The sequence below is a fragment of the Triticum dicoccoides genome, chromosome 1B (assembly GCF_002162155.2).
Source record: "Triticum dicoccoides isolate Atlit2015 ecotype Zavitan chromosome 1B, WEW_v2.0, whole genome shotgun sequence".
NCBI lineage: Eukaryota > Viridiplantae > Streptophyta > Magnoliopsida > Poales > Poaceae > Triticum > Triticum dicoccoides.
Window position 1 is genome coordinate 587725762 of NC_041381.1, and position 10018 is coordinate 587735779.

At 49.1% G+C, this 10018-nt stretch overlaps 1 protein-coding gene across 1 annotated transcript; it reads left to right on the plus strand.

The window, feature by feature from the left end:
- The first annotated feature begins 1101 nt into the window (after positions 1-1101).
- On the plus strand, positions 1102-5281 carry LOC119348928 (formin-like protein 4). The gene is made up of 4 exons (XM_037616931.1): positions 1102-2362; positions 2454-2647; positions 3651-3892; positions 4291-5281. The coding sequence occupies exons 1-4, from the start codon at positions 1185-1187 to the stop codon at positions 5071-5073; spliced, it is 2397 nt and encodes a 798-aa protein (XP_037472828.1). The 5' UTR covers positions 1102-1184; the 3' UTR covers positions 5074-5281.
- Positions 5282-10018: the final 4737 nt, after the last annotated feature.

Sequence of the window (10018 nt, forward strand, 5' to 3'; positions counted from 1 at the left end):
AATGGGGCAGAAGATACCCTCCTTAATTTCTTGTCGATGAAATCCGGATCCTACACCAAGTCGGTCCTAATGAGTCTTCATACATGAATTTTTACTTTGCCCGGAACCTCCGTATTCCATAACTCGTTCCAACCATGTCTAGCAACCACCGTAGAGGAGCAAGATGGGTTGTCCCACTGCATTTTAGAGCCTGTTTGGGACTGCTCTGCTCCTTAAATTTCAGCTCCGCTCTGGAAAATACAAGCCAAACGGGGTAACTCCATGATATGCCGCTCCGCAAAAAAAGTAGAATCTGGAGTACAACTCCCAGATTTTTATGAAGCTCCTGAGGGGGTGCTCCAAAAAACTCTAGAAGCTGGAGTTGAGGAAAAATTACCCACCAGTGCCACCAGTAAGTGGATACCCCTTCGTTTCTTTCCCCCTCAACGAATCAAATAGATCCTTTCCACCAATTTCCCATTCTTGAAGTTGGAGCTGCATGCAAGCCAAACATTCTCTTCGGTAGTGCTACAACTTCTGTATGAAACTGCTCCAAAGTGAATTTGGTGGAGCGAAGCTGATTTTGATGAAGCAGAGCAGTCCCAAACAAGCCTTTAAGGTGATATGCAGACCGAACGGTGAAGTAGCCATTCTTTCTAATTCCATGTGTCATAGTCCTCTCAACCCAACCCACCCACGAGGATTTGGCAAATATATTTAGCATCAGGCTTTTATTCCGTCTCAACGGGACATGATTTGCTATTACTATGAAATCCAGAAATGAAAAATGAAGAAGATGTTATGCCGGCTCACCATCTCAAAGGTGCTTATAGGGATAAATTTTTTTAGGGGTGCTTGTAGGGATATGATATTGTACGTTTTGACTTAAGATGAGTGTTTTTGCGTGTATGTAAGCTTCTATGATTATACTATGTTGAATTGAAAAAAAAAGGCACCACATCATTCGGTCGAAAATCTCAATCCCAAGTAAGTATGTTCTTCTTGCATGTACAGGAAAGAATTATGCTACACGTGACGTGAGAGAGAAGTTTCTCTCGAACGCTCCTTTTGTTCCTTCCTTCCTTGCTCGCACCTCCATGCTTCACTCCCACTCTTCACCACCTCTACCCGGCCGTCTCCACAAAACGAAGCTCCTCCTCGCTGGCCGGCGCGGCACACAGCTCTCTCGTCTCCCCTACTCGCCAATGCCGCTCTCCCTGGCACTGCTCCTCACTCTCACCCCCCTCCTCCTCCCTGCCGCAGTGGCCGCCGACGGCAACGTCCGGCGGCTGCTCCACGAGCCGCTCTTCCCCATCGAGTGGACCCCGCCCCCGTCCCCGCCCGCTTCAGCTCCGCCCTCGCCGGGCTTCAGCTCCGACCCCTCCACGCCAGCCCCGCCCGACACGGTCGTCACCCCGGCGCCGCCGCAGCCCAGCACCGTCCCCGCCGTGGTCTCGTCCCCTGGAAGCCCCGCCCCGCGCGTCCACGGCGGCGGAGGCACCTCCAAGGCCGCCATAGTCGTCGCATCCGCCGCCGCCGCGGCCTTTCTCGCCCTTTTCGCCTTCGCCGCCGCGTTCCTCCTCACCGGCCGCGTTCCGCGCCACCCGGTCCAGCCGCGCGTCCCCGAGCACCCCGGCGGCCATGCCCACGTCCCGGGGTCGTCGGATCCCAACGCCGCTGTGGCCAGCTCCTCCACGGCCTCCCACTACCGCAAGACCCGGCACGAACGCGCGCGGCGGGGCATTTGCCACGACGTCGACACCGTCCCGAGCCCGGAGCTCCGCCCGCTCCCGCCGCTGCGGCGGGAGTCTGCCGCGGCAGTGGGCTCGTCCGAGGAGGAGGCGCCGTATTACACGCCGGGTCAGCACTCGGCGGGGTCCGGCTCCGGCGGCGCCGAGGCCCGCGGGACATGGACCGAGGCAAGCGCGTCCAGCTCCAGCGCACGCACCACCACGCCCTCGCGCCGCAGCCTGCCCAGTCTCACCAGCGACTTCTTCCCCGCGACCCCGGCCGCCTCTGCTTCCATCACCGCGCCCCCTCCCGCTCCTCCGCCACAACGGTCCCGCCGCACGCCGCCGGGCACCCGGTTCTCGGCGGGGACTGCCAACCCTCCGCCACCGCAGCCACAAGCATTCAACAACGCACTATCCATGCGCCGGTCACTCAACCCGGTCCGAGCAGAGGATCCCAGCATCGCCGTGCGTGCGGCGCCCGCCATGGCGATCATGAAAGAAACTGACGACGGGGACAGCACGCGGACGCACGGTAATGATGGAGCCCGACCGAGGCTGAAGCCGCTGCACCGGGAAAAGGGAGTCCGCGGCGGCGCGAGCTCCGATGACCGCGACATGGCCTGGGACAGGCTCAAGTCCAACTCCTTCCAGTTAAGGATGCATATTATAATGGCAGACCAGATGCAGGATTTTTGTGTCGTTTTGTTGGGCCTGTGGATCTCACAACAGTTTTTCTTGCAGGTCGGATGAGGACATGATCGAGGTGCTCGCCATGAACAGTGTGGCAGCTAGGGACACATCGAGGAAAGGTGGCATGTCGACGAAGCTTAGGCGGGAGGAGAGGGTCCTTGACCCGGAGAAGGAACAGAGCATTGCCATCCTGATGCGTGCGCTGAATGTCACGCCTGATGAGGTCTCGGAGGCACTGTTAAATGGTGAGCAACTATTTACTTGAAATTGGTCATCTGGATATATCTTGGAAAGAGCTATGTGATTTGTGCACGGAATTTTGGTTTATGTCTGGCTATGAATTTCAATTCTATTTTTGTTTTTGACCTAGTTTCACGCGGCTCGGACTAAAGTTGCAGAAAGAAATTTGTGCAATTCGGTGGAGAAGCTGCACGGTTTTTAATAAGTCAAAAAAGTTGCGCAAATGCTTTATTTTTGCATTTGTCTTGAGAAATTTCAAGGTGGTCCAGTTGATTATGGACCGTTCTTTTGCGGTGATCTCATGGTCTTGAGTTACCTCCTAGGGCGTAATTGGTCACCTAGGTTATTTATAAGGAAATATTTGTACCTGATTTCATGTACACAGATAGAACTTTCAAAAACAGAACATACTTTTTTTTGCGGGATAAAATTATAATATAAACAGTGAAATGTAGCTGACATTTACATCATGCTCCCAGTGGTGTCCAAGATGGCATGTATGATCACGGTTTGCAAGGATAATAAATATTTATAATCACCTCTCCTTTTTTCGTTGTGATGTTTTTCGAAAAGGAGGATAACCACCGGCCTCTGCATCGAGTGAATTTCTTTATGATGTATTAACATGAAAGTGCCGGTTATATTATTGATATCCGAAACAAATAGCCTAAATCAATGGTGAGGGTTCAAAAGAACACTTGCCTCTCCAGAGGTAAGTTATTCCATCTTAAAGAGCTCATATCTTTTCCTATGCTAGTCTTCTATCTTTCTTTTTTTTATATATTGCTAACGAGTTAATATTCAATGGATAAATCTCACTAAGAAGTAGGCACACCATTTAGGAATTCTTAAAAAAAGGTTGCATTCAAATTTATAATGCATTCCACTCCCTTTCAATAAGAATTCTTTTAATTGGCTCATTACTCTGAGAGCTGACACAGCCATGTAAAGTTATGCAGTGTTAAAATTCTACTAACAATATTGTGTTCCTACCATCATTTTAAGTAGGTAATGGTGAATGTTTGGGGGCAGAACTTTTGGAGACTTTAGTAAAGATGGCTCCTACCAAAGAGGAAGAACTTAAACTGAGAGAATTTACCGGGGAATCATCTAAACTTGGTTCGGTGGAGTGCTTTCTTAAAGCAGTTCTTGATATACCTTTCGCCTTCAAACGAATTGACGCAATGCTATACCAAGCAAATTTTGAGAATGAAATAACGTACCTGAGAAAATGTTTTCAAACAATTGAGGTATTCCAGTTCATTTTGTACTAGTATTCTAATTGTGAATCGCCGCACTCAAGTTTTATATTGTCTTTCTGCCTGAAACCAATATGCCTTGCCTCCGGTTCCAATATGAAACTGAACACCGTCTTCCACAGTGTTCGTGGCTTGTATCCGCTAATAACCGAGCCAAGCAAGTCTGATCATCTTTGCCCATTTTAATTCATTTTCATTGGTAAAACACAACAAGTTTGAATTTTGATTTTTGATCACTTTTGACCTTTCCACCCATCTTGAAAATTTCGCAATGGTGCATGACAAGATTATTTCTAATTTGGAGATTACCATTTTTTTGCAGTATCATATAGTACTACCAAGGCCTGCAATGTCACTTTTTAGTGGCTGATTATTCATTTGTTTTTCAGGCAGCTTGTGATGATTTGAAAGGCAGCAGATTGTTCCTAAAACTACTCGAAGCAGTGCTGAGAACCGGGAACCGAATGAATATCGACACAAATTGGAGCGAACCCAAAGCTTCCAAACTCGACACCCTCCTTAAACTAGCAGACGTCAAAGGCGCCGATGGCAAAACCACCCTGCTACACTCTGCCGTGCAAGAAATCGCCCGGTCAGAGGACGAAAAATCCGATGAAATCGCAGAAAACCACATACAGTTCCGTAAGCATGGCCTGAAGGTCGTGTCCGGGCTGAGCAGTGAGCTGGGAAACGTCAAAAAGGCGGCAACAATGGATTTCGACGTGCTGCATGGCTATGTCTCCAAGCTTGAGGCCGGCGTTGGGAAGATAACGTCGGTGATTCTGCTCGAGAAGCAATGCAGGAAGGGGGAGGGTTTTTTCGCTGCGATGCGTGGTTTTCTCATGGAAGCCGAGCAGGGGATCAGACAGGTCAGGGGTGAGGAGAGGAAGGCCATGGAGAGAGTGAAGGAGATCACCGGTTACTTCCACGGCAACACGGCGAAAGAGGAGGCGCGCCCTCTGAGGATATTCATTGTGGCGAGGGACTTCGTCGCCATTCTGGACCGTGTCTGCAGGGAGGTCGGCCAGCAGGACCGGGCGTTCGTCGGGTCCGCGAGGTCTTTCCGTGCCTCGGCAACCACCCCAACGCCATTGTTGAGCATGCATGGCCAGCACGGAGGAGATGGCAACTCCGACGAAGCTACGCTCCTCGGTGTAGGGAATGGGGACTAGGAAGGAACCACACTGGATGCTCATTTTTGAAGGAACAATGTCGATCGCACTAGTCTTCAATAGACGGATATATATACTGCCCATGATAGATGAAGCACATATGTAATTTCCTCTTTTTGGTAAAGTTTAAAGTTCCTGTTGTATATTTTTGGATCTTTGGAAATCTTCTGTACAAAATGTATAATTATCGAGCAGTAGATTTTTAGTACACTGGCAGTTTTTCAGTCTGAGGAAAAACGTCCACATATCATTTGCTTACTTATATTTCAGCCTTGTGACAGCTTAATGTTTTCTCCTTTTCTGAGGAGGAGGTTAAACCCTGGACTCTGTATCAGCTGATGCAACAACCATCGTTATTAAAGTATATCAAATCAAATATTCGAGTAGTTACATGAAGGCCTAACCAGGTAAAAACTCAATCAGTAAATAAACCGAGCAACAAAGGAATACATAACTCATACACATATATATTCTATTGCACTGCCATCCAAACCAGTAGAACAAATTACATGTTTCTTTTTGTGGGAACAAATTACGTATATGACTGTCTGTAATTGGGTGCGTCCAATAGCCATGGACTCCCAACGTGTTTGATTTGTGTTCAAACGTTACAAGTTTACAACTAGCAGCAAACTTAATGCGAACTGAGCGTAATTAAGATGAGGTTCCTTGTGGTGAAACCAGTTCACCAGGGTCCAAGTTCTAAACTTGATATTGGTGTACGTATTTTTCTGTCGACTATGAGGTGCATGTGATGACTTCATCAATAACATTATGTTGACTCGCTATTTCGGAGATGTTCATAGGGTTGCGTCATGGGGGTGTACCTGTATGTTAGCATATACAATTGTACTGTGTTAAGAAAAGATAGCAAAACTTAAAGAGGGATTATACATACGAATAACACCCAGCGAAGCAATCATCATAACCTTCTACTCCTTTGTGCAGGCCTCTTTTCGTTTTGCTCAACCAACCTGGCTTTGCTTTCCTTCTTTGCGTACAAGGAAAGAAAAGTGAAACATGATTAGAAGGGAGTTGCACAGAAGCTCAGCCTTTTCTTTGTATTTCACTGAGCAATAATCATTCGAAGGGATGGACATGAACATGCACAATTCCATCGCGAAACCTAGGCTTATAATGGAGACTCGATGCACGGACAATCATGCATGGGTGTGGACGACAGGTTGGGGAAGAAATTAAGAATGTGCTGCATTTTCTGTTACGGTTCCCACGTCCCGCAAAGCGTCTGAATTATGATGTCAAGTATCATGACAAAGCTAGGCATGCTATAGAATCATAATCCGTGTTGTCTGTGGCCCTTTGGATAACTTTCTGTGGCTTCCATCTTGGCAATAATTTCAGAGATCGTTCGTTGGTAATATACGGTCGAATTGGCTTACAAAGCGTAATTCTTCAATACCATTCTTTTTTTTTTGCGAGGAATTCTTCAATACTATTTAATCATCTATGGGGCACACAATCTGGAAGGCTTGATCTTCGCCCAAAGTCAAGTTATTTGCTTGGTTGACCATCCAACGTCTAGATTGAAGAAGCGACTTGGTCAAATTGTGGCCTTTGTCCTTTATGCAAGCCGCAACAAGACCCATGGACCACTTTTTCTACAAATGCCGGTTTTCTCTCCACCTATGGGGCATGCTCAAAGATTAGCTCCAATTTAGGAGCATTGCTTCTTCCACTTGAAAGATTGGTGGGCAATCAGTTGGTGTATAGTGGTAGGCACATACAGGAAGGGGGATAGTGCTTGCGTCGCCTCTAGGAGGGCAGCTCGGGCGCCCTAGCCGCCGTCGCCTCCAGGCCCTCCCTCCCCCTGCTTCTCCGCCGCCGCCGGAGCAGGCCGGCGAGCGAAGCTCGCCTGGCGGACGGCGGACGGCGGACCTTCCTCCTCTCCTCGCGAGGGGATCCTCTGGCCGAAACGTGATGGCGAACCTGGTCGCCCAGCATGGAGGCGGAGTGGCGCGATGGGGCGGCGGCCCGATTGGATTACGGCGGCGGTTGTTCCTCCATGGCTGCGGGAGCAGCGTGGGGCCGGCCATGGCAGTGGCGGATCTGGGGCCCCCACCCCAGATCGGTTCCCCTCCATATGGTGTGGGCTCGGGCGCCGGCCTGGCGGCCCTGAGCGGCGGTGGGCGCGCCCCGAGGTTGCCCCCACTCACCGGCGTGGTTGGGGGTGGCCAGAGGTGTGTGCGTGAGGCCGGCATCGTTCGGAGTCGGCTCTGACATGCGCGGCGGTGGGAATCTGGCAGGCGGCGGCCAACTGTGAATCCCAGTAGCGTCATCTCCGACTCGATCTGCTCCGGTTCATGCTAGTTCCAATACCTACCCGGTGTTGGCTAGACGGATCTGGCAGGTGAGCATGGATCCGAGGGAAACTCCAGGCCGGTGTGGCCACCTCACCAAAGTCGACGCCCTCGGCGCCGATTCCCTTCCTGGAGGCTTCAGTGTGGATCCTACGCCCCCACCTCTGTCATGAGCGCAAGCGAAAGCCTATGTTCCTCTGATTGGGCGACGATAGCACTTTGGTGTCATGTTCCTTCCTGAAGGCATCGGGCGAGGACTGCTCAGGGTGGTGGAGTTGCTGGTAGTGTGGTGTCGACGCGAGATGGCATGTAGGTGGAGCGGTGTGGCATCAATAGTATCATCGGCGGTGGGTCTTGGCGGCATGGCGCAGTGGAGACTCGGCTTCCGATGCGTCGAGATGGACTCGCGCAGGAGGAGGAAGCTGTCTGGCGTCATGGTGGCGTTGATGGCAGAGAGGCCTGGCTGTTGGGGAACGTAGTAATTTCAAAAAAATTCCTACGCGCACGCAAGATCATGGTGATGCATAGCAACGAGAGGGGAGAATGTAATCTACATACCCTTGTAGACCGAAAGCGGAAGCGTTAGAACAACGCGGTTGATGTAGTCGTACGTCTTCACGGCCCGACCGATCAAGCACCGAAACACCTCCGAGTTCTAGCACACGTTCAGCTCGATGACGTCCCTCGAACTTCGATCCAGCCGAGTGTCGAGGGAGAGTTCCGTCAGCACGACGGCGTGGTGATGATCTTGATGTTCTACCGTCGCAGGGCTTCGCTTAAGCACCGCTACAATATTATTGAGGAGTACTATGGTGGAGGGGGGCACCGCACACGGCTAATAGATCTCAAGGATCAATTGTTGTTGTGTCTTTGGGGTGCCCCCTGCCCCCATATATATAGGAGCAAGGGGGGAGGCGGCCGGCCTGTGGAGGAGGTGCACAGGAGTAGGACTCCTCCTTTCCTTGTTGGAGAAGAAAAGGGGAGGAGAGGGAGAAGGAAAAGGGGGCTGCCCCCCTTGTCCAATTCGGACCAGAGGGGGGGCGCAGGCCTCCTTCCTTTTGGCCTCTCTCCTCTATTCCCGTATGGCCCAATAAGGCCTATATACTCCCCGGCGAATTCCCGTAACTCTCCGGTACTCCGAAAAATACCCGAATCACTCGGAACCTTTCCGAACTCCAAATATAGTCGTCCAATATATCGATCTTTCCGTCTCGACCATTTCGAGACTCCTCGTCATGTCCCCGATCTCATCCGGGACTCCGAACTCCTTCGGTACATCAAAACTCATAAACTCATAATATAACTGTCATCGAAACCTTAAGCGTGCGGACCCTACGGGTTCGAGACCAATGTAGACATGACCTAGAACTATTCTCGGTCAATAACCAATAGCGGAACCTGGATCATATTGGCTCCTACATATTCAGCGAAGATCTTTATCGGTCAAACCGCATAACAACATACGTTATTCCCTTTGTCATCGGTATGTTACTTGCCCGAGATTCGATCGTCGGTATCCAGTACGTAGTTCAATCTCGTTACTGGCAAGTCTCTTTACTCGTTACGTAATGCATCATTCCATAACTAACTCATTAGCTACATTGCTTGCAAGGCTTATAGTGATGTGCATTACCGAGAGGGCCCAGAGATACCTCTCCGACAATCAGTGTGACAAAACCTAATCTCGAAATACGCCAACCCAACGTGTACCTTTGGAGACACCTGTAGTACTCCTTTATAATCACCCAGTTACGTTGTGACGTTTGGTAGCACCCAAAGTGTTCCTCCGGTAAACGAGAGTTGCATAATCTCATAGTTACAGGAACATGTATAAGTCATGAAGAAAGCAATAGCAATATACTAAACGATCAAGTGCTAGGCTAACGGAATGGGTCATGTCAATCACATCATTCCTAATGATGTGATCCCATTAATCAAATGACAACACATGTCTATGGTTAGGAAACATAACCATCTTTGATTAATGAGCTAGTCAAGTAGAGGCATACTAGTGACTATATGTTTGTCTATGTATTCACACATGTATCATGTTTCGGGTTAATACAATTCTAGCATGAATAATAAACATTTATCATGATATGAGGAAATAAATAATAACTTTATTATTGCCTCTAGGGCATATTTCCTTCAGTCTCCCACTTGCACTAGAGTCAATAATCTAGTTCACATCATCATGTGATTTAACACCAATATTCATATCTGTATATGATTAACACCCATAGTTCACATCGTCACGTGATCAACACCCAAAGAGTTTACTAGAGTCAATAATCTAGTTCACATCGCTATGTGATTAACACCCAAAGAGTACTAAGGTATGATCATGTTTTGCTCGTGAGAGAAGTTTAGTCTACGGGTCTGTCACATTCAGAGCCGTATGTATTTTGCAAATATTCTATGTCTACAATGCTCTGCATGGAGCTACTCTAGCTAATTGCTCCCACTTTCAATATGTATCCAGATTGAGACTTAGAGTCATCTGGATCGGTGTAAAAGCTTGCACTGATGTAACTTTTTACGACAGGCTCTTTTATCACCTCCATAATCGAGAAGTATTTCCTTGGTCCTCACTAAGGATATTCTTGACCGCTGTCCTGTGATCTACT